The sequence below is a fragment of the Oncorhynchus clarkii genome, chromosome 26, assembly GCF_045791955.1.
Source record: "Oncorhynchus clarkii lewisi isolate Uvic-CL-2024 chromosome 26, UVic_Ocla_1.0, whole genome shotgun sequence".
Taxonomy (NCBI): domain Eukaryota; kingdom Metazoa; phylum Chordata; class Actinopteri; order Salmoniformes; family Salmonidae; genus Oncorhynchus; species Oncorhynchus clarkii.
The window spans coordinates 18,184,084-18,209,105 of record NC_092172.1 but is presented as its reverse complement, the minus strand read 5'-3'; the positions used below and the strand labels follow the sequence as shown (position 1 = coordinate 18,209,105).

The 25,022-nt window shown below is 43.0% G+C and overlaps 1 protein-coding gene across 4 annotated transcripts in view; it reads left to right on the top strand.

Annotated features, from left to right (window-relative positions):
• Window positions 1–1,923: 1,923 nt before the first annotated feature.
• The window catches only part of LOC139385242 (E3 ubiquitin-protein ligase Arkadia-like), a 64,379-nt gene continuing 41,280 nt past the window's right edge, over window positions 1,924–25,022 (top strand). For all 4 annotated transcript variants that reach the window (XM_071130392.1, XM_071130390.1, XM_071130391.1 and 1 more), the window contains exons 1-2: window positions 1,924–2,313; window positions 11,631–12,613. In XM_071130392.1, coding sequence (XP_070986493.1) covers window positions 11,716–12,613 — 898 coding nt within the window. In that variant the 5' untranslated portion in view covers window positions 1,924–2,313; window positions 11,631–11,715. The remainder of the gene's footprint in view (window positions 2,314–11,630; window positions 12,614–25,022) is intronic.

Genomic DNA, 25,022 nt, shown 5'->3' with positions numbered 1-25,022 from the left:
AATACAGTTTTATATCTTTATGTTTGAAGCCTGAAATGTGGCAAAAGGTCGCAAAGTTCAAGGGGGCCGAATACTTTCGCAAGGCACTGTAGACTTGTTTATACTGTATTATTGACTGTATGTTTGTTTTACTCCATGTGTAACTCTGTGTCGTTGTATGTGTCGAACTGCTTTGCTTTATCTTGGCCAGGTCGCAATTGTAAATGAGAACTTGTTCTCAACTTGCCTACCTGGTTAAATAAAGGTGAAATAAAAAAATAAATAAAATAAAAAATTTGATGGACCGTAAAAATTCGCCTGATCCATAGGTATCAGTCTACAAAAGACAATAAGTAGTTAATTTGACGAACAGAAAAAAAGTGGAATCCGCACTGTGGATGTATTAGATTTCAGAACTGTGTTGGGGACATACTTATATGCCCTGTACAGCCTTACCTATTGATGTTGGGTCCATGAACTGGGGTATCAGTCTACTTGTGACACCCAGAACTCTGAAGAGTTTACACATATATTAGCGTTGTTGCTCTTCTTGTGGGACTAACTGGGAAATCACCTCACTATCCAGCCTATTGTGCATATTGACATGCATATTGCAATGTACAGTGTGAGCAAGACAAAGGAGCTGATCGTGGACTACAGGAAAAGGCGGGACAAACAGGTCCCCATTAACATTAACGAGGCTGTAGTGGAGCGGGTCGAGAGTTTCAAGTTCTTTGGTGTCCACATCACCAACAATCTATCATGGTCCAAACATACCAAGACAGCCGTGAAGAGGGCACGACAAAACCTTTTCCCCCTCAGGACACTGAAAAGATTTGGCATGGGTCCCCAGATCCTCAAAGTTTACAGCTGCACCATCGAGAGCATCCTGACCGGTTGCATCACTGCCTGGTATGGCAAATGCTCGGACTGCAAACGGACTCCAAAGCACAACAGAGGGTAGTGCGTATGGCCCAGTACATTACTGGGGCCAAGCTTCTTGCAATCCAGGACCTATATAATAGGCGGTGTCAGAGGAAAGCCAATAAAAGTGTCAGAGACTCCAGTCACCTAAGTCATAGACAGTTTTCTCTGCTACCACACGGCAAGCAGTACCGGAACGCCAAGTCTAGGACCAAAAGGCTCCTTAACAGCTTCTACCCCCAAGCCATAAGACTGCTGTACAACTAATCAAATGGCCACCGGACTATTACATTGATCCCCCCCATTTGTTTTCTACACTGCTTCAACTCGCTGTTTATTATCTATGCATCCCCCACACACTGAGTCGGTACCGGTACCCCCTGTATATAGCCTCGTTATTGTGTTACTTTTTATAATTTTTGACTTTCGTTTATTTGGTAAATATTTTCTTAACCAACAGTGCAGTTCAAGTTAAGGGCTTGTAAAGTTAGCATTTCAAGGTAAGGTCTACTACACTTGTTGTATTCGGCGCATGTGACAAAAAGTTAGATTTGATATATGCCTTACCTATGGCTCTTGGCTCCATGAAATGGGGTATCAGCCTAAAAATTAGCGACGTAGAATTTCATGGACCTAAGAGCCATGGGTAAGGCTGTACATTGCAATATGAATGTCAATATACAGTAGTTTGACTGGTGAGCTTAGACTCTTCACAGTTGTGTTCTGTGGGTGTCACAAGTAGGCTGTCATGGACCCAAAACAGTTCTGAAATCTAATACATCCACAGTGCGACTCAAATAATTTTTTGGTCAAATTAACTACTACTGTATTTTGTTGAATTTAATTATCAACATAATTATCTATTCCAAATACGGCATTATTCCACTATTTGTATCCGTTTGCATGTTTCAATAGGAGCCTTTTATTTTGAAGGCGAATTGCAAATTCCAGACACTTTTGTGGCGAATCCTTATTGTGGCTAGCTTCACACAAGTCCAGCAACCCAACCTCCGTGCCATCGAGAGTAAACGGACGAGTCGAGCTGGGTAAACAACAGTGGTCGCCTCGAAGAGGCAGGAATGGGGACTTCATCGAGGGCCCTGATGGCAAATGGAATTTCGTTTTTTTCGTAGAAAAAACAGTATGTATTGCGTACTGTGTTAATATGCCACATAAAGCCAGGAAAAATATGAAGTATTTTTCTCTCGGGTCTTCATCCAGGCGCTGATTTGTAACGACGTTGGTATTGCCCGGGCCCACTTCGATTTTGTTCCTGTTGTCAGTTTCACAACCCGGTGACTGTCGTTCGATCGCGATTTACTTGTGTCCCTTATTTAAGTTCATCCAGGGCATATGTAATTCAAAGGGAGCCACGAAATAACACAGAAGCCCACTTTCAAGAGAGTACAGGTATGTGTTGAGTCAATCAATATACGTTAGCTAGCTAGATAACTGTCTTTGTTTTTCTCTCAACGTTAGCTGGCTAACACGATCAGACAGTAGCCAGTAGCTACCAGTAGTACTGTAGCTAGCTAACAAGCTATTGTTTGCTCTGAAGATTCAGTAGTTAATGTTAGCTTGGTACGGTAGTAGCTAAAATGTCTTGTTGTGAGCCATTTGGGGTTGGCTAGCTAACGAGTTAGGTAGCTAGCTACATTGGTTATTATCAAATAGGATCTTATCAGCGAGTTCATGAGAAACCCAACCTTTGAATGTGAAGATTTGCAGCCTTGCCATCTTGCTAACTAAGTAAACTAGTAAGCCAAGGCCATGTAGCTATAGCCATTTCTTTATTACATTTTACGATGAACTCGGACGTAACCCAAATAGCGAACGTTAGGTTAACCAAATAAGACCACTCCGTGTGGAACTGACTTAATTAAACGTTAGCTTACTAGTGTTGGCTAAAGTTGGGCAACATCAAAATATGTTGAATCTGTGACTGACAGGATGAGGAGGATGATGTCGAAATGTATATCACAATATTTACAAGTAATGAAACTGCGATGTCAAATTAGCCTGCTAGCGTGTTATGTTTGTTGACTGACGTTAATATGGCTAGAGAAAAAAACAAAATGCTGAAGACACTTGCAGCAGTCTTTCATATTTGGTATGGCTTTGGTTGTAATATTTATTTGGCAGGTAACCTAGTAGTTTGAGCGTTGGACCAGTAACCGAAAGGTTGCAAGATCAAATCCCCGAGCTGACAAGGTACAAATCTGTTGTTCTGCTCCTGAACAAGGCAGTTAACCCACTGTTCCTAGGCTGTCATTGAAAATAAGAATTTGTTCTTAACTGACTTGACTAGTTAAATAAAGGTAAAAATGAAATAAATATGCTTTTTAAAAATAAAGATGAAATAAATAGACAGGCTTGGACAATTAGTAGGGTTATGTACCTAAAGAGCCAGAGACCAAATTACGAAATATCTCTGACTGAGGCCTAGTACACGCCAGAAAACATTAGGCAAATACTGTCACAATGGTTTAAATGTCGTTGTTTTTTTGCATAAAGGAGAACATTGTCAACCGAATGACTCATTATTAGAAAACTTGATGTGTACACTTGGGACCAGTCAATCGTTAAATATCCTGCCCTACATTCTCTGCACTGTTCCAGTATAAGAAGCACCAATACTTCTTCCCTCATGACATGTTTTGTTTTATGTTCACGATGTTGATGCCATTCTTTTTGCGTTCATGCCACTCTTTATCTATGATAGAAGACACCTAGTCTCATAGTCACAATTTGGATAACAATAACGCATCACTGGATTGATTTAAAGCTGCAATATGTAACTTTTTGGGTGACCCGAACAAATTAACATAGAAATGTAAGTTATAGATCTGCCATTCTCATTGAAAGCAACACCAAAGCCGCGTTTCCATTGGCACTTTGAATTCAAAACAGGCTGGGCTGGCCTTGGTGGGATAGCTCAAATTACATTTCCACTCCCCCCAGAAATGATAAATGATGTCATGTTGGAAGGTAGCCAATATGTGACTGCAGCTGGCTTCGATGATGTTGCTAGCTAGCAAGATGTTGAAGTGCCAGTCAACCATGTATTTAGCTTGCTGACGTTCGCTAACTAAACGTTAGCGTTGTTAGCATAACTAATAATTCCTACCTTGCTTGCCATGGTGTTGGCTATTAACTAGCTAGCAAACCAGGCGACCGGTTTGATATGATGTAGCTAGCTTAAATACGACATGTCCAGCTAAAATTCCTGCTAGCGTGTTTCAACTCTGATTTGGTAGCTAGCATTTGAGGGGTGATAGTTCTCATAAAAGTTTATTGTGTAGTGTACAAATGAATAAAGGATCCAGCTTTGGTGGTAATTTGTGTTATGTCTAGCTACTGCAGTACCGCTTGTTCATGTGCTAGCTAACAGCAGCAAGCCAGCTAAACGTATCCGCATCCAGCAGTGATCCACTTGGTGGTTGCATAGTAATGGCATCACCAACCCGAATTCGAATTGAGCTGGCGCCAGTTGTGAAACTGGGCTGCGCTGTCCCGGGTTTCCCTCGACCCAAGTCGAATCTGGCCCAAATTTTAAGTGCCAGTTGAAACGGGGCTTTGGAAGCGGTAGCTCTGTTCTGTGTTATATTTCTATGCTTACGTAATTAAATGAAGTTATTGCGTCTTTTACTTTCGGTTTTGTACACCAGCTTCAAGCAGCTGAAAATACTATATTTTTGGTTATGGAAAATATATTTCACAGCGGTTTAGATGGTACAATGATTCTCTACACCATTCTTGCTTATTTTGTCACATAAACTGAAATTAGGCAAACTGTTATAATTTTAGGAAATGGCAGAGCACCTTAAATGATATGAGCTAGAAATAAACTTAATAAACTACACACATTCCCTTGTTACTATGGCAGTTTCTAAAACCCACTGGATGCCATATTGCAGAGCAGTGACACAGTTATAGAATGATAATAGTGGGGCCTATTTCAGCATTTCCCCTCAGCACATCAGCATGGTTATTTATTTATTTGTCAGTTTTAGTTTGACTTGATAAAAACAGTGATATGACTGTTCATCAGAAGAAATCACATCTGTTCTGCCCACAGAATTGTAGTAGTATTGAAATACGCCTACATCATGGCACTATACTCTCAAGCCTGTATTTGAGATGTCAAAACCTTGTAGGATATATAGTACCATGCACGAATATGAAATCAATGCTTAATCACTCAAAGGTTGTCTAGGTGTTCATTCTTTGAATTATTTTTTATATGTTTATACAAATGGCCATTCTTGTCAGCACATTAGGGGATTTTCATCCTTTCATCCCATTTGGAGTATGTAATGCTGTCAATGTTAGCATTGCTGGTTGGTTCATACGGCATTAGAAGAACCCCTGTGATTGGGATGAGGATGACATCTTAGCTTCTCAGAAGGGCCAATCATAACGGCAATGTATGAAGCACTGTGCCCGCTTACTCAAAGCTGTTCGCTTTTTGTTTCTTGGCTAACATGTTGGCAACCTTTTTTTGTAGGGACATGAATGTGTAACTTCCTGTTCTGCAGTTCATTGCACTGTTTTCTACTATTATTGACTGGTAGAAGTACTGCATAATGAGTTCCGATTCACCCCACAATTTGAGTCACACCTTGCACAGAACACATTGACAAACCTGCACTCAAAATAGAAAAAGCTAAATTAGGTAAAGGTTTGGGATAGGTTTAATAATTTGTGTCCTTGCGTAGGTGTTAGATTTGGTTTTTCAGCAGCCATTGCTGAAACTGTGTGCCGAGAAACTCAAGATAGGTCTGCGTTGTGCTCCTCAAGGAATGAATTAAAGCAGTTTCCCATAAACGCCCTCTCCTCTGAAATGTCTCCACCTTGGTGCCAGGGGGGATTGATTGCCAAGGTGGCTGTCCTCTAAGGCTGCTGTGTGTCATGGCGCTGCTCGCTCTGTGGCACAGGGACTCATCAGTGGCTCACAGGGGGAGCCTCAGAGGATCATGGGTCGGGGCTTTGGTTCCCTGGCAGCAGTTATACTTTGGAACCTAGGGAGGGGGCATCTCAGGATGCCCCCCCCTAGCCCCAGTTCCCAGAAGTCTCCACCTGCGGCATCCTCTTCCTTCTCTTTGCTCATGAGATGGAAACACAGTCATGATACACAAGTGTTTTCATGAATACTGTATCAGGTATTTGTTCAGTGCTACTCTCAATGTTTGTTTTCTTTAGTAGGCTAGGCTACACATTGAGGGCTCCTGGCCAGATACCCTCTCCTGTTGTCTAGTTTGTGAGGTGGATATCATGCTTTAATGGTACACAAACCCTCGAGTTGTGGAGGATTCGTGAGGATTTGATGATCCCTAGTGGTTGACACACTCAGGGTTTCGTTGCAGTTTGAAGACCTACTTATGGGTCACTGGGGTTTAATATGCATATGGAGAATTCCAGCAGAAGGTCAACCTGAGAAAGTAATTTTGTCATTTTAAAGTGAAACCAACATGCCAATATTGTATACACTCCCCCCAAGGGGTTCTATAGACAAACACATCAAACTTTTAATTTATATTTTGTTTGTCCATTCTGTGAGGCATTTAAAGTTGTGGTTTTGCATGCAAATGTAACATCCATAACTATGGAATTACTCTTGTCCAAATAATGGGTGGGGGAAGTGGCTTCCACCCCAGGCACTCACTGACTGACTGGGTTTTGCAGTAGGTTTGCATTCTAGTGTATGCTCATGAACACACCAAATTACACTCTGCACTACTTTCCAGGTGCAGGTTTTCACACACTTTATGATCATTAAATAAGCTAATAGTGCTGCATGCTCATGTGTGGTGTTGTGTAACATCAAGATCTCAGGGTCAGCGAATGGAATGCAACAGACCGGATAGTATTGCAGTATTTGCTGTAGCTACGGCGAAAACACTGTGACCTGACCACAGTTGCTGGGTGCTTTTCTTTTTCTTTGCCTGAGATGTGTTAACATAGGGCCCTATAAAATCTGTTATAATTTTTTGCCAATTCCTTTTCTCTCTCAAATTCTTTTCTCTTAGTTTTCCCAGGTTTCTGAAATGTTCCAGTTTTTGTCAGGTTTTCGCTCTCAACTAGAGGTCGACCGATTATGATTTTTCAACGCCGATACCGATTATTGGAGGACCAAAAAAGCAGATACTGATTTATCGGCCGTATTTTATTTTTTCTTCTCCATTTTTTATTTTTTTTTTATTTATTTGTATTTATTTTTTATTTGTAATAATGACAATTACAACAATACTGAATGAACACTTATTTTAATTTAATATAACACATTAATAAAAATCAATTTAGCCTCAAATAAATAATGAAACATGTTAAATTTGGTTTAAATAATGCAAAAACAAAGTGTTGGAGAAGTAAAAGTGCAATATGTGCCATGTAAAAAAGCTAACGTTTGAGTTCCTTGCTCAGAACATGAGAACATATGAAAGTTGGTGGTTCCTTTTAACATTCCAAGGTAAGAGGTTTTAGGTTGTAGTTAATATAGTATTTATAGGACTATTTCTCTCTATACCATTTGTATTTCATATACCTTTGACTATTGGATGTTCTTATAGGCACTATAGTATTGCCAGTGTAACAGTATAGCTTCCGTCCCTCTCCTCGCCCCTGCCCAGGAGGGCTCGAACCAGGAACACATCGACAACAGCCACACTCGAAGCAGCGTTACCAATCGCTCCACAAAAGCCAAGGCCCTTGCAGAGCAAGGGGAACAACTACTCCAAGTCTCGGAGCGAGTGACGTTTGAAACGCTATTAGCGCACACCCAGCTAACTAGCTAGCCATTTCACATCGGTTACACCAGCCATTAGGTTGGTAGGCTTGAAGTCATGAACAGCGCTGTGCTTGCGAAGAGCTGCTGGCAAAACGCACAAAAGTGCTGTTTGAATGAATGCTTACGGGCCTGCTGCTGCCTACCATCGCTCAGTCAGACTGCTCTATCAAATCATAGACTTAATTATAACACACATAATAACACACAGAAATTACAAGCCTTTGGTCATTAATGTGGTCGAACCCCGGAAACTACCATTTCGAAAACAAAACGTTCATTCTTTCAGTGAAATACGGAACCTTTCGGTATTTTATCTAACGGCTGGCATCCCTAAGTCTAAATATTCCTGTTACATTGTACAACCTTCAATGTTATGTCATAGTTACGTAAAATTCTGGAAAATTAGGTGGCCCAAACTGTTGCATATACCCTGACTCTGCGTGCAATGAACGCAAGAGAAATGACACAATTTCACCTGGTTAATATTGCCTGCTAACTTGGATTTCTTTTAGCTAAATATGCTGGTTTAAAAATATATGCTTCTGTGTATTGATTTTAAGAAAGGCATTGGTGTTTATGGTTAGGTACAGTCGTCCAACGATTGTGCTTTTTTCGCAAATACGCTTTTGTTACATCATCCCCCAGCGTTGCATCGATTATATGCAACGCAGGACACGCTAGATTAACTAGTAATATCATCAGCCATGTGTAGTTGTAACTAGTGATTATGATTGATTGTTTTTTATAAGTTTAATGCTAGCTAGCAACTTACCTTGGCTTCTACTGCATTTGTGTAACAGGCAGACTCCTCGTGGGGTGCAATGAGAGGCAGGTGGTTTGAGTGTTGGACAAGTTAACTGTAAGGTTGCAAGATTGGATCCCCGAGCTGACAATGTGAAAGTCTGTCGTTGTGCCCCTGAACAAGGCAGTTAACACACCGTTCCTAGGCCGTCATTGAAAATAAGAACGTGTTCTTAACTGACTTGCCTAGTTAAATAAAGGTATAACATTTTTGGGGCAAAATCGGCCCCCAAAAATACAGATTTCCGATTGTTATGAAAACTTCAAATCGGCCCTAATTAATTGGCCATTCCGATTAATCGGTCGACCTCTACTCTCAACCAGACGTTTTAAAAGAAAAACAACAATATTTGATGTTTTAAGAACACAAAAATGCTTAAAGCACACCAGGAGACAATTATTTGAGTCTGGGAAAAATGTAAGATATTTATATTTTGGAATGTAATTACCCTTTTAATTCAAGTGAGCACCTAGCAAGAGAATGCTGTTTTTGTAGCAGACATGATGGTCGAGTTTTCTAACCAAATACTCATGATATCATTCTGCCAGGTAAGCATAGGCTACTTAGTAGTTAACATTAATTGAGAAAGTTTGGGAGAGCTTTTCCATCTATCAGACAGGTTTGAGTTAGCATCATCGCTAACAGCTACACAAAGTGGTAGACGCTCGCACCTCACACAGACGGGCATTCTCATTGCCTCTTCAGAAAGTTGCAGGAAATACAAATGACTGATGCTTTCTGTTCTTGTCTTATGATAAACTTAGGGAAATGTATTACATTTCAATACATTTACTTGATTCTTACTAAGTTCAATATGTTTTTGAATATTGTTGAATTCCGTTTTAATGTCTGGATTCGGTGACTCTGCCATCATTCTCCGCATTGCGGATTTTATAGGGCCCGTCTAACAGTAAATACATGTTTTTGATGCTTAGACAGAACAGAACCTTCACTTACTATAATGTGTGCTTGTGTCTTGTGGGTGCATTGTTCTAGCCTATGCTACTATCTTATGGTTTGAGGCTTAGTCTTATTACATGAGGATTTTGAACACTCAAAGTGACTGGGAAATGTCCATGGCAGCCATTGTTGTCACCTCAGCTTGCTACATAACTTCTGAGTGATAGGAAGCAGGAGCACCACCACCAATCAGCCTCCACTACAGAGCAAACACCTATTGTTACAATGACAACTAGCATAGCCATGTCAGCAAAATAATTTTGATTGAACTCCCCCACATCCGATTTGGTCACTTGTAACTTGCTGTTTGGACAGTCAGTATTCCAAAGCAGTTTTGAAAAACAAAACTGATTTGAGCATTAAAGCCTGTAGTGTGAACAATGCTTTATACCATAGACGTCATTGTTTTCATACTAAACCTTATCAATACACAGGATATTGCAGGCTGGAGATTAGTATGTCTTTTACACATTACTGTTTAATCAGTACGGCTTCATTAGGCCAACCATTATAAGGCTTCTAAAGGATAGTTTACAATGTCCAGTTCACTTGTGTCATTAAATAAAACATCTCATAAAGTGGGATTTTATTCTGAATCTTAGTTTGAGGTGTTTTACTGGTGGATCAAGTATAGGAAAACACCACCCTGCCAGCTGTGTGTGCACGTTATACCACTCCACCACACCAAGAAGTAGGCCAATGAATGGAGCTAACATGCCTTTTTAAACAGATGGCTGCTTTCATAATTCAAAGGAAAGGACTTGAGGTGACTCTACTGAAGCAGAATACATTTTACTCTGTCTCCCCTTGGTGAAAGGCTTATTTTTTTTAAATAGAAACTGTGTGATTAGACTAGACAATTTTAGAAAAGGAGGAAAAATGAAGAGGGATGGAGAGGGGAAGTGTGATAAATGGAGAGGGGAAGTGTGATAAATGAAGAGGGATGGAGAGGGGAAGTGTGATAAATGGAGAGGGGAAGTGTGATAAATGAAGAGGGATGGAGAGGGGAAGTGTGATAAATGAAGAGGGGAAGTGTGATAAATGAAGAGGGGAAGTGTGATAAATGAAGAGGGATGGAGAGGGGAAGTGTGATAAATGAAGAGGGATGGAGAGGGGAAGTGTGATAAATGAAGAGGGATGGAGAGGGGAAGTGTGATAAATGAAGAGGGATGGAGAGGGGAAGTATGATAAATGAAGAGGGATGGGGAGGGGAAGTGTGATAAATGGAGAGGGGAAGTGTGATAAATGAAGAGGGATGGAGAGGGGAAGTGTGATAAATGGAGAGGGGAAGTGTGATAAATGGAGAGGGGAAGTGTGATAAATGAAGAGGGATGGAGAGGGGAAGTGTGATAAATTAAGAGGGATGGAGAGGGGAAGTGTGATAAATGAAGAGGGATGGGGAGGGGAAGTGTGATAAATGAAGAGGGATGGAGAGGGGAAGTGTGATAAATGAAGAGGGATGGATGGAAAGGAGGAAAGTGGTGAGATTAGACCTATATGAAGGCCCAGAAGCTTTTATTTCGGTAAGAGTTTCTGCTAGGCTAGTGTGGTGATGCCAGCATGCTTGTTTTTATTTACAAGATCTATATCAAAGGGATGCATGCTTAGCATTGTTTGCTTGTAGCCTGGTACCTTCTGAAGATATCGATAAGCGAGTTCTCCAGTCCTTTCTGTTCCTCTAATGCCATTATGAAGATGTCTCCTAATCTCCCCACGCAGCCTTTCCATGGTTTTAGCACTCTACAATAGAGAATTGAGCTGGAGACATTAAACTGGTCAAAGAGATGCTCCAGTGTTTGTTTCCACCTTTTCCATATTACCAGGCTGCATGACCTTACTTTGCTCATCAGTTTCCTTCATTACAGCATCAAGCCTAGCCAGCATACTGAGATTAGTCCCAGATTACCACCCAGTCTGAGTCATGCACTGCCAGGAATGGATAATAAAACAAATGCTACACAACTGACTCAGCCCAAGGCCTCAATTAATTTGCTCTCAAAAAACAAACCATGGTGCACTGTTTTTGCCTACACAACCAGATAGCGAGTGCCCCTATACTACCACCAAATGTAAATATTATCATAATACATTTAGCCCATATTTCTGTTCATAAACTCCATTGAAAAATAATGATCGCACTTTGTTAGTGTCTAACGTTTATCTTCTCTTGTTTCACAGAACTAGGTTAGTTGCGGTGCCGCCAATGGACCTATAGGAGCTGGTGGAAGTGTAGTTGGCATTGCCTCTGCGTGGACCAGGCAGCATGAAGAGCGAAGTGCCCTCTGAGGCCCAGGGTAGACAGGAGCACCTGAAGGGTCCGCTGGCCAACCCAGAGCCCATGGAGACAGCCAAGAGCTTCCCTGCCAACATGGAGGTGATCGGCAAGGCAGGCAGCGAGTTTGCACAGCTGTGTGCCGAGACTAGGCACCGGCCCCTGAGCCACACAGGGGCCCGCAGAGACCCAGACAGGGGCCTGCCCGGACGCAAAAAGCGCAAGAGCCAACAGCCAGGGCCGTCGGACTGCTCCCTGAAGGAGGGTCGTGTCAGTGAGGGCTCTCTTCCCCTTCAGCGCCACCAGCCAGATCTCTTGGAGCGTCGCAGCGAGGACGAACGCAACCCAGAGTCCTCGTTCAGTGACTGTGCCTCCTCTCCCTCCTCCAGCCTGCGCTTCGGGGACTCGGACACTCTGAGCTCAGAGGTGGAGGCTGGAGGGACGGGAGCAGCAGGGGGACCGCAGCCCGCACAGCAGGCGCCGGTCTCCACCACAGGGGGCGGGACCGGGGTGGGTCTGCGCACCATTCTGGGTCGGACTCGGGGAAGCCGCTCTCATAAGTGGGCACGGTTGGAGATGGAGCCGGTGCCGGTGCTGCTGAAGCGGCCATGTCTGAGCGGGCGGCGGTCACTGCATAGGAAGCGGTTTGTGAAGCCTGGGCCCGGCGCCATCCAGCGGACTCAGAAGCAGAAAGAGCGCCTACTTCTCCAGAGGAAGAAGCGGGAGGTAATCGCTCGCAGGAAATACGCGCTGCTCCACAGCACCAGCAGCTCCAGTGAGGAGCTGACCAGCGAGTCATCCTCACCCTCGTCCACAGAGGCAGAGGACGAGCTGTATGTCGACGTCAGCAGCAGTAGCAGCCAGCCAAGCAGCGCAGCTGTGGCCACAGGTAAACTCACCCTCCTTATGCACTCTGGTGCGTGCTTCAGACCTTTTCTCTTGCGCACGGGCACACACATTTTAAAACCTTTTTCTGAATAACACATTACAGTCGAGAAGGATTCAAACATTTCATAGGTCATGGAAAAATGAACACTTATGGATACAGAAAACACATCCTTCTCCAAACAGCTAAGCTGCCCATGACTGCTGACAGAGGAGTACCTCGCTAGCTGCTTTGCCTTCGTTCTACGCAGGTCTGCAATCTGAAGGCCACGTACTGTCAGCCTATGTACATGGCCGAATATCCCAAATATCACAAAGTTTGCACTGATAGCCAAGGCTGTTTAGACGTGACACAAGTGGCTGGTATTTCAGCAACTTGTCAGTAAAGGTCTCCTCCATCTAGGAGTCAAAAGAGTAACCCACTTCCTAAATGAGCACCCCCGCCCCCACAACAACAGTAGCTGGCATTTTGTGAGAAAAAAACACACACACAATCCCCATAGAGAGGAACATCTTCCTCACTCCTCTGACACGGAGCTTGCAATGACTTATGACATGAAGCTGCTCTGGCCAGGGTAAATTGTACTGGTCCTTACACTTTAATAATTTAGCAGACTCTCTTATTCAGAGCGACTTACAGGAGAAATTTGGGTTAAGTTTCTTGCTCAAGGACACTGACAGAGTTTTCACTTAGTCGACACTGGGATTCGAACTAGCGATCTTTCGGTTACTAGCACAATGCTTTTAACTACTAGTCTACCTGCCAACCCACAAGTCAGACCAGAGTCAAAGGAGTCGCTCACTGTTAAATAGCCAGCCAGAGTTAAATCACAGATAGACTCCGTCCGTAGCACCGTTCACTCATGTCCAACTGCTCTGTTTCCCAGCTGTCTGCTTTGCAGGCCTTGTTAGTATAGAGTGGGGGGGGGGGGGGGGGTCATGGACTTCATGATGTTGCAGAGCCAAACATGTCATATTTTTGTCCACATTAGCCAAAGTCAAAGTCTGTGTTCCATCACACCCCAGAAATATGTTGTCAAATGAATGTAATGCAAGCTAATTTCTGTGAATCCGCTCTGCTCAGAATTGAGACCAATTGATATTTTTAGCCAACGAGAAAAGAAGGAATGCATGAATGGCTTTCAGAATGTACATTTACAGTGTGTATGTACACAGCCTATTCCTACAGTTTTATCCAGTCTCACTGTAACTGTATTGGGAGGAATATATTTGGCCTCTGTGGTGTTGTTCTCTAGAAATGAGATGTGTAGCCTAGAGGCCAAGCAATCATTACACTGGTTTTGTTCCATCTTGCTGAAAGATGTCCTACCAGGGCTATTTGAAGACACTCAGAATTGGGATTTCTTTCACCAGGCCAGCAGCTCTTTCTCTCTTACTCTAGCCAGAACTGTGTTTTTGTTTACTGTCTCCCTCTCCCCTTTATTTGGAAAGACACTTGATTTGAAAGTGAACATCAACCGAGTGCTCGTTACACTCTCAAACACATGACTCCAGTAAACTGTTATTTTATTCAGAGAAAATTATCCAAATAAAGCTCTCGTACATTACTCCTCTGATCGTGGAAGAGACTATTTTAATCCCTGAGCCAGGTTTGGTTTGTGTCGGACCTTGCCTGCTCTGTTTGCTCAATAGCAATGAGAAAAGCTGCCCATATATTGATTGATGAATTAGCTCACAGTCAGAGCTAGGCTATTTTATGAACAAAGCACAAATCACAGGACTAGGATGGTTGTGGGTGTCTGTGGGTGTATCAAATCAAATTTTATTGGTCACATACACATGGTTAGCAGATGTTAATGCGAGTGTAGCGAAATGCTTGTGCTTCTATTTCTGACAGTGCAGTAATAGTAATATCTTGTGAAATTGTTAGATTACTTACAACTACCTAATACACACACGTAAAGGGATGGAAAAGAATATGTACATAAATATATGGGGCGGTAGGTAGCCTAGTGGTTAAAGCGTTGGAACCTAAAGGTTGCAAGATCGAATCCCCGAGCTGACAAGGTTAAACTCTGTCGTTCTACCCCTGAATAAGGCAGTTAGCCCACTGTTCCTAGACCATCATTGAAAATAAGAATGTGTTCTTAACTGACTATATATATATATATATATAGTATATATGTATGTGTGTGTATATACAGTGGGGCAAAAAAGTATTTAGTCAGCCACCAATTATGCAAGGTCTCCCACTTAAAAAATGAGAGAGGCCTGTAATTTTCATCATAGGTACACTTCAACTATGACAGACAAAATAAGAAAAAAAATCCAGAAAATCATATTGTAGGATTTTTACTGAATTTATTTGCAAATTATGGTGGAAAATAAGTATTTGGTCAAGAACAAAAGTTTATCTCAATACTTTGTTATATACCTTTTGTTGGCAATGACAGAGGTCAAACGTTTTCTGTAAGTCTTCACAAGGTTTTCACACACTGTTGCTGGTATTTTGGCCCATTCCTCCATGCAGATCTCCTATAGAGCAGTGATGTTTTGGGGCTGTTGCTGGGCAACACGGATTTTCAACTCCCTCCAAAGATTTTCTATGGGGTTGAGATCTGGAGGCTGGCTAGGCCACTCCAGGACCTTGAAATGCTTCTTACGAAGCCACTCCTTCTTTGTCCGGGCGGTGTGTTTTGGATCATTGTCATGCTGAAAGACCCAGCCACGTTTCATCTTCAATGCCCTTGCTTGTGGAAGGAGGTTTTCACTCAAAATCTCACGATACGTGGCCCCATTCATTCTTTCCTTTACACGGATCAGTCGTCCTGGTCCCTTTGCAGAAAAACAGCCCCAAAGCATGATGTTTCCACCCCCATGCTTCACAGTAGTTATGGTGTTCTTTGGATGCAACTCCAAACATGACGAGTTGAGTTTTTACCAAAAAGTTATATTTTGGTTTCATCTGACCATATGACATTCTCCCAATCTTCTTCTGGATCATCCAAATGCTCTCTAGCAAACTTCAGACGGGCCTGGACATGTACTGGCTTAAGCAGGGGACACGTCTGGCACTGCAGGATTTGAGTCCCTGGCGGCGTAGTGTGTTACTGATGGTAGGCTTTGTTACTTTGGTCCCAGCTCTCTGCAGGTCATTCACTAGGTCCCCACGTGTGGTTCTGGGATTTTTGCTCACCGTTCTTGTGATCATTTTGACCCCACGGGGTGAGATCTTGCGTGGAGCCCCAGATCGAGGGAGATTATCAGTGGTCTTGTATGTCTTCCATTTCCTAATAATTGCTCCCACAGTTGATTTCTTCAAACCAAGCTGCTTACCTATTGCAGATTCAGTCTTCCCAGCCTGGTGCAGGTCTACAATTTTGTTTCTGGTGTCCTTTGACAGCTCTTTGGTCTTGGCCATAGTAGAGTTTGGAGTGTGACTATTTGAGGTTGTGGACAGGTGTCTTTTATACTGATAACAAGTTCAAACAGGTGCCATTAATACAGGTAACGAGTGGAGGACAGAGGAGCCTCTTACAGAAGAAGTTACAGGTCTGTGAGAGCCAGAAATCTTGCTTGTTTGTAGGTGACCAAATACTTATTTTCCACCATAATTTGCAAATAAATTCATTAAAAATCCTACAATGTGATTTTCTGGATTATTCTTTTCTCATTTTGCCTGTCATCGTTGAAGTGTACCTAAGATGAAAATTACAGGCCTCTCTCATCTTTTTAAGTGGGAGAACTTGCACAATTGGTGGCTGACTAAATACTTTTTTGCCCCACTGTATATATATGAATGAGCGATGGTCGGGTGGCATAGGCAAGATGCAAGACATGGTAGAAAATACAGTTGAAGTCGTAGGTTTACGTACATTTTAGCCAAATACATTTAAACTCTGTTTTTCACAATTCCTGACATTTAATCCAAGTAAAAATTATCTGTTTTAGGTCAGTTTGGATCACCACTTTATTTTAAGAATGTGAAATGTCAGAATAATAGCAGAGAGAATGATTTATTTCAGCTTTTATTTCTTTCATCACATTCCCAGTGGGTCAGAAGTTTACATACACTCAATTAGTATATGGTAGCATAGCCTTTTAAATTGTTTAACTTGGGTCAAACATTTTGGGTAGCCTTCCACAAGCTTCCCACAATAAGTTGGGTAAATGTTGGCCCATTCCTCCTGACAGAGCTCATATAACTGAGTCAGGTTTGTAGGCCTCCTTGCTCACACACGCTTTTTCAGGTCTGCAGACAAATGTTCTGTAGGATTGAGGTTAAGGCTTTGTGATGGCCACTCCAATACCTTGACACAAAGTGTGCTTGGGGTCATTGTCCATTTGGAAGACCCATTTGCGACCAAGCTTTAATTGCTCCCAAGGATGAACCAGACTTGTGGAGGTCTCCAATTTTTTTTCTGAGGTCTTGGCTGATTTATTTTGATTTCCCCATGATGTCAAGCAAAGGGGCACTGAGTTTGAAGGTAGGCCTTGAAATACATCCACGGGTACAACTCCAATTGACTCAAATGATATCAATTAGCCTATCAGAAGCTTCTAAAGCCATGACATCCTTTTCTGGACTTTTCCAAGCTGTTTAAAGGCACAGTCAACTTAGTGTATGTGAACTTCTGACCCACTGGAATAGTGATGCAGTGAAATAATCTGTCTGTAAACAATTGTTGGAAAAATTACTTGTCATGCACAAAATAGATGTCCTAACCGACTTGCCAAAACTATAGTTTGTTAAAAAGAAATGTGTGGAGTGGTTGAAATAAGTGTTTTGATGTCTCCAACCTAAGTCTATGTAAACTTCTGACTTCACCTGTTTGAGATGAGTATTGCAAGATATGGTAACTTTATTAAAGTGGCATTATTTAGATTTACATTTTATAAAGTGACTAGTGATCCATTTATTAAAGTGGCCAATGATTTGAGTCTGTATGTTGGCAGCAGCCTCTGTTAGTGATGGCTGTTTAACTTCTCTAGGGTAGGGGGCAGCATTGGTAATTTTGGATGAAAAGCGTGCCCAAATTAAACTGCCTGCTACTCAGCCATAAAAGCTAGAATATGCATATAATTAGGATAGAAAACACTCAGAAGTTTCTAAAACTGTTTGAATGATGTCTATGAGTATAACATAACTCGTATTGCAGGCAAAAACCTGAGAAAAAATCCAACTAGGAAGTGGGAAATCTGAGGTTTGTAGGTTTTCAACTCATTGCCTATCGAAGATACAGTGGGATATTGGTCATATTGCACTTCCTAAGGCTTCCACTAGATGTCAACAATCTTTAGAACCTTGTTTGATGCTTCTACTGTGAAGTGGGGGCAAATGAGAGGGGAATGAGTCAGAGGTCTGCCAGAGAGTCACGAGCTCAGTCTCACACGTTCACGTGATAGTTAGCTCTGTTCCATTGCAATTCTACAGACAAAGGAATTCTCCGGTTGGAACATTATTGAAGGTTTATGTTAAAAACATCCTAAAGATTGATTCTATACATCGTTTGTCATGTTTCTACGGACTGTAACTGAACTTTTTGACTTTTCATCTGCTCCCAGTGATCGCGTCGTGTGTTTGGATTGTATACTGAACGCGTGAACAAAAGGAGGGACATTTTCGAAAAGAAAAAAAAACATTTATTGTGGAACTGGGATTCCTGGGAGTGCATTCTGATGAAGATAATCAAAGGTAAGTGAATATTTATAATGCTATTTCTGACTTCTGTTGACTCCACAACATGGAGGATATCTGTTTGGGTTGTTTGGGCTCTGAGCGCTGTACTCAGATTATTTATTGCATGGTATGCTTTTTCCGTCAAGTTTAAAAAAAAAATCTGACACAGCGGTTGCATTAAGGAGAAGTGCATCTAAAATTACATGCATAACAGTTGTATCTTTTAGCAATGTGTTATGAGTATTCCCGTAAATTGATGTGTCTCTCTACAAAATCAAAGGATGTTTTGGAACTTCTGAATGTAAGGCGCCAATGTAAACTCAGATTTTTTTATATAAATATGAACTTTATCGAACAAAACATACATGTATTGTGTAACATGAAGTCCTATGAGTGTCATCTGATGAAGATCATCAAAGATACATTTTTTTCTATATTTCTGCTTTTTGTGACTCCTCTCTTTGGCTGGAAAAATGGCTGTGTTTTTCTGTGACTTGGCTCTGACCTAACATAATAGTTTGGTTTGCTTTCGTCGTAAAGTCTTTCTGAAATCGGACACTGTGGCTGGATTTACAACAAGTGTATCTTTAAAATGGTGTAAAATTATTGGATTTCTGTTGTTTTGAATTTGTCGTCCTGCAGTTTCACTGGCTGTTGACGAGGTGGGATGCTCCCGTACCCTAGAGAGGTTAACAACCTGATGACCTTGAGATGGAAGCTGTTTTTCAGTCTCTCGGTCCCAGCTTTGATGCACCTGTACTGACCTCGTCTTCTGGATGGTAGTGGGGTGAACAAGCAGTGGCTCAGGTGGTTGTTGTCCATGACAATCTTTTTGGCTTTCCTGTGACATCGGGTGCTGTATGTGTCCTGGAGGGCAGGTAGTTTGCCCCCGGTGATACATTGTGCAGACCGCACCACCCTCTGGAGAGCCTAGCGGTTGTGGGTGGTGCAGTTGCTGTACCAGGCTGTGATGCAGCCTGACAAGATTTTCTCGATTGTGCATCTGTAGAAGTTTGTCAGAGTTTTGGGTGACAAGACAAATTTCTTCAGCCTCCTGAGGTTGAAGATGCACTGTTGTGCCTTCTTCACCACACTGTCTGTCTGGGTGGACCATTTCAGTTTGTCTGTGAAATGTGTACGCGGAGGAACTTAACTTTCTAGCTTCTCCACTACTGTCCCTTCGATGTGGGGGGGTGCTCCCTGTGCTGTTTCCTGAAGTCCACGATCTTCTCCTTTGTTTTGTTGACTTTGAGTGAGAGGTAGTTCTCCTGACACCACACTCTGAGTGCCCTCACCTCCTCCCTGTAGGCTGTCTCATAAATCAATCAATCAATCAATCAAATGTATTTATAAAGCCCTTCTTACATCAGCTGATATCTCAAAGTGCTGTACAGAAACCCAGCCTAAAACCCCAAACAGCAAGCAATGCAGGTGTAGAAGCACGGTGGCTAGGAAAAACTCCCTAGAAAGGCCAAAACCTAGGAAGAAACCTAGAGAGGAACCAGGCTATGAGGGGTGGCCAGTCCTCTTCTGGCTGTGCCGGGTGGAGATTATTACAGAACATGGCCAAGATGTTCAAATGTTCATAGATGACCAGCAGGTTAAAATAATAATAATAATCACAATGGTTGTCGAGGGTGCAACAGGTCAGCACCTCAGGATTAAATATCAGTTGGCTTTTCATAGCCGATCATTCAGAGTATCTCTACCGCTCCTGCTGTTTCTCTAGAGTTGAATACATTAGATCTGGAACAGGTAGCACGTCCGGTGAACAGGTCAGTGTTCCATAGCCGCAGGCAGAACAGTTGAAACTGGAGCAACAGCACGACCAGGTGGACTGGGGACAGCAAGGAGTCATCAGGCCAGGTAGTCCTGAGGCATGGTCCTAGGGCTCAGGTCCTCCGAGAGAGAGAAAAAGAGAGAGAATTAGAGAGAGCATACTTAAATTCACACAGGACACCGGATAAGACAGCAGAAATACTCCAGATATAACAGACTGACCCTAGCCCCCTGACACAAACTACTGCAGCATAAATACTGGCGGCTAAGACAGTGTCGGGAGACACTGTGGCCCCGTCCGACGATACCCCTGAACAGGCAGGATATAACCCCACCCACTTTGCCAAAGCACAGCCCCCCTACCACTAGAGGGATATCTTCAACCACCAACTTACCATCCTGAGACAAGGCCAAGTATAGCCCACAAAGAATTCCGACACGGCACAAACTAAGGGGGGACGCCAACAAGCCCACTACTGTTGTGTCGTCTGCAAACTTTATGATTTAGTTGGAGGCGTGCTTGGCTGCGCAGTCATGGGTGAACAGGGAATACAGGAGGGGGCTGAGCATGCACCCTTGTGGGGCCCCAGTGTTGAGGGTCAGCGACGTGGAGATGATGTTTCCTACCTTCACCATCTGGGGGCGGCCCGTCAGGAAGTCCTGGACCCAATTGCACAGGGCGGGGTTGAGACCCAGGGCCTCAAGCTTAATGATGAGTTTGGAGGGTATTATGGTGTTGAATGCTGAGCTGTAGTCAATGAACAGCTTTCTTACGTAGGTATTCCTCTTGTCCAGATGGGATAGGGCAGTGTGATGGCAATTGCATCATCTGTGGACCTATTGGGGCTGTATGCAAATTGAAGTGTGCCTAGGGTGGCAGGTAAGGTGGAGGTGATATGATCCTTGACTAGCCTCTCAAAGCACTTCAGGATGACAAGTGAGTGCTACAGGTGGCGATAGTCATTTAAAAACTGCATAGTTTCCTAAGGACTCGAAGCGAGGCGAACATCTCTGTGGATGTATCTGTGGGTATTGAAGACTTAGTTTAATTTTAAAAAAAATAATCTTCAGTGTTTAAGCTCTGCATCTTTGTATGTGCCAGGGGTAGATGCAGTGAGAAGTCCAGCATTTTCCATTCTTTTGACATAGCTCTTGTGTAGTGGAATACACACAAATAAGTTAAGCCCAAGGGTTTGCTGGAATATGACCCCTGGGCATGGCCAAGCCTGTTAGGATTTTTATACATTTACATAGGCTGAAAATGCCTGAAACAAAGAGGGCTATGTTCAAGAGACATTACAGTTTTTTCCCCCTCATATTCATACGCCTCTTTAGGAACCTCTGAGGCCAGCTCTTCTGCAGTTACCATGAATATAAATGCTTTGATGGAGCTCTAATGTATGTGTTTCACTTTGAGACATCCAAATGAGGGCGTGCGTCGCTCGCTATAAAAGGCGCTATAGAATGGCCCGGTGCTGAACACACACATTTCAAGTTTGACTATATATGCACATTTGAATTTCCTGTTGAGTAGCAATAGCACCTTCCCTCCCACATATCTCAGTCTTGTGCACAGTCATTATTATGAAGCACATTCTCTTTATTCTACTGAGGTCACTCACTGGCTCCTCTCTCTCACACCCCTGAGTCACCCTGACCTGTGAATATGTGTGAAAAATAGACTTTGCACGCAAGGTGGGTAGGTACTGCTGATGGGGGGGCTAACCGACCTCGCACCAAAAGGGCATGTGTCTCCGCTCTGCTACCAGGAGCGCCAAACCTGGCAGCCCAGAAACCTGGCCTCTTCCTCGGTCTGAGCTGCAGGTGTCTGGGTTTATGCACCCTGCTTGTCCTCCCACAACACACCACAGTAAAGCAGAGTAGAGCAGCACAGCACGCCTGACAACCACCCGCTGTTTCCCGAGCTGCACCGCTACAACACAAGCCAAAGAACACACATTTTCAAGGAACTCTTCATTTTCCATTCCTGCCTGACCCTTTTTCACCTCTCTCAGTTTAATGTCTTCATGTAGCTAAGCTGTAATAGTGTTTCCACTCAGTGGCGCTGGGGAAGGATCGAGGGGGTCATGGGGCAAGGCTGCCTCTCTCTGTGTCTTTTGCTATGGGAAGTAGGTGGGTGGAGAGGACTGACTCAAGTACTGAGCTCTAATCCCCACTGTAGCCTGCTAACAACAAGGGCTCTGAGGAGAAACTATGCCATCGTTCAGCAGATGAGAGGCGGGGGGGAGGCAGTCAGTGGAGATGGATCTCTATTGGCCAGAGGAGGGGATGAATGTAATGGACATAAAAAGGCCCAATCACAAAGCTGCCTATTCACAAGACTTTAAATACATGGACATGACAGGAGTGTTTTAGTACTGTAATTCCTGTATTCATGTCACAATATAGACATATGCCATGCAGTAGGGTACGAAAATCATGACAGTTCTATATATTACATTTCTATCTGCAACTGACCATACTGTGTGTTAGGCCAAGCTGCATACACCCCTGAGGTCACAATCTGCCTTCTCTCAACTGCAAAATGGAGAATGCAGACACTACACACTGAAATAGATCTCTATTCAAAGCTAGCAGCCAGGACATTTCTCTTACTTGTTCATGTCAATTGTCACATCGGCCATTGTTCACAGTTTAGATGTGAGGTCATATAGTCTTCTTATTTACATTGTCTAAACCAGGAAGTGTTTGTGTAGAGCAGTATGTTTCATGAGGGAGAGAGGTAGCTAGGTTAGGAGAGGGTGCTTAGCAGCAGCACCCAGTGGACCACTGCAATAGAACTCACTCGGGAGTGCTGATGTTCACGAGAGCAACAAGCCACTGCTCACTACACAGAAACACACAACACAGCATCTTATGAGGCAACACATGGCACAGTTGAACCTAATGTTAGAAAATAATTTCAGTATAGTAATAATACACTGGACTAGAATGAGTTTAGTTTTTGAACTGTAAGTTTTAATCTTGTAAAATATGTCTGTAGATTAAACAGACAGTGAGTTTAAGGGCCACATTTAGAACAAGCTGTTTGGGGTGGTGTGACAAAAACAACACACCTCTTGCCTTCCTGGTTGCGATGTGATGAAATGTTAAGTGTATTGAACACACTCCAGGCCTCTTCCTGACCGTGAGGCCAGGTCAGGCATGGCTGAAATGAGAACTGGAACGAGAGACCGTGGACAGGGGACCAATCAGAGAGCAGATGCAGAGATTGCACTGCAAATCCTGCAGACAGTGGAGAGCAGAGCAGCATTTACTGACCTACATTTCACACAGGCCCAGTACACAGACTGTTAGCCTGCACACCCACACCACAATCACTATTCATTTATACTGATACTAATACTCCTATTTAGCTTTGTGTGTGTTTCTCCCCTGGTGAGGAAGAACCACCAGAAGATGCTGGTGGAGGTTGTTTATGTTGCTGCGTAACACACATGAGCTGATGTGTTGTCAACCAGCCATCTTAGCAACAGAGCCTGCTATATACAGCAACAGACATGTACAGTATAACCTCTCTGGAATTAACTGTGTACTAAAATGGCTGCAATTTTATTTACGTAAAGAGAATTTCTGGCCACTTTATATGACTACAGTCCAAGGTTCTCACGTAGCAAAGAGTCTAATTTGATCATTATCAGTTCAACAATGTTTACATCAGGACTTACAGGTCAAATTGCTGGATGTCTCCCCCCCAGTATACTCTTATCTTTTCGGATGCCTAGTCACTTTACCCTGCCTTCATGGACATATACTACATTACCAAAAGTATGTGGACACCTGCTCGTCGAACATCTCATTTCAAAATCATTGGTTATTTATATGGAGTTGGTCCCCTCTTTGCTGCTAGAACAGCCTCTATTCCTCTGGGAAGGCTTTCCACTAGATGTTAGAACATTGCTGTGGGGACTTGCTTCCATTCAGCCATATAAGTATTAGTGAGGTCAGGCATTGATGTTTGGCGATTATACATGGCTTGTAATCGGCGTTCCAATTCATCCCAAAGGTGGACGATGGGGTTGAGGTCAGGGCTCTGTTCAGGCCAGTCAAGTTCCTCCACACCGATCTCGACAAACCATTTCTGTTTGTACCTCGCTTTGTAAGGGCCTTCCCCAAACTGCTGCCACAAAATTGGAAACACAGTCGTCTAGAATGTCATTGTATGCTGTAGCGTTAATATTTCCATTCACTGGAACTAAGGGGCCTGGACCAAACCGTGAAACAGCTCCAGATCATTATTCCTCCTCCACCAAACTTTACAGTTGGCATTATGCATTCAGGCAGGTAGTGTTCTCCTGGCATTCGCCAAACCCACATTCGTCTGTCGGACTGTCAGATGGTCGGTTAATCGGTTACACCAGCCATTAGGTTGGTAGGTTTGAAGTCATAAACAGCGCTGTGCTTTCGAAGAGCTGCTGGCAAAACGCACTAAAGTGCTGTTTGAATGAATGCTTACGGGCCTGCTGCTGCCTACCATCACTCAGTCAGACTGCTCTATCAAATCATAAACTTAGTTATAACATAATAACACACAGAAATACGAGCCATTGGTCATTAATATGGTCGAATCTGGAAACTATCATTTCGAAAACAAAACGTTTATTCTTTCAGTGAAATACGGAACCTTTCGGTATTTTATCTAACGGCTGGCATCCCTAAGTCTAAATATTCCTGTTACATTGCACAACCTTCAATGTTATGTCATAATTACGAAAATTCTGGCAAATTAGTTCGCAATGAGCCAGGCTGCCCAAACTGTTGCATATACCCTGACTAACAACTTACCTTGGCTTCTTACTGCATTCGCGTAACAGGCAGGCTCCTCGTGGAGTGCAATATGAGGCAGGTGGTTAGAGCGTTAGACTAGTTAACTGTAAGGTTGCAAGATTGAATCCCAGAGCTGACAAGGTGAAAATCTGTCGTTCTGCCCCTGAACAAGGCAGTTAACCCAACGTTCCTAGGCCGTCATTGA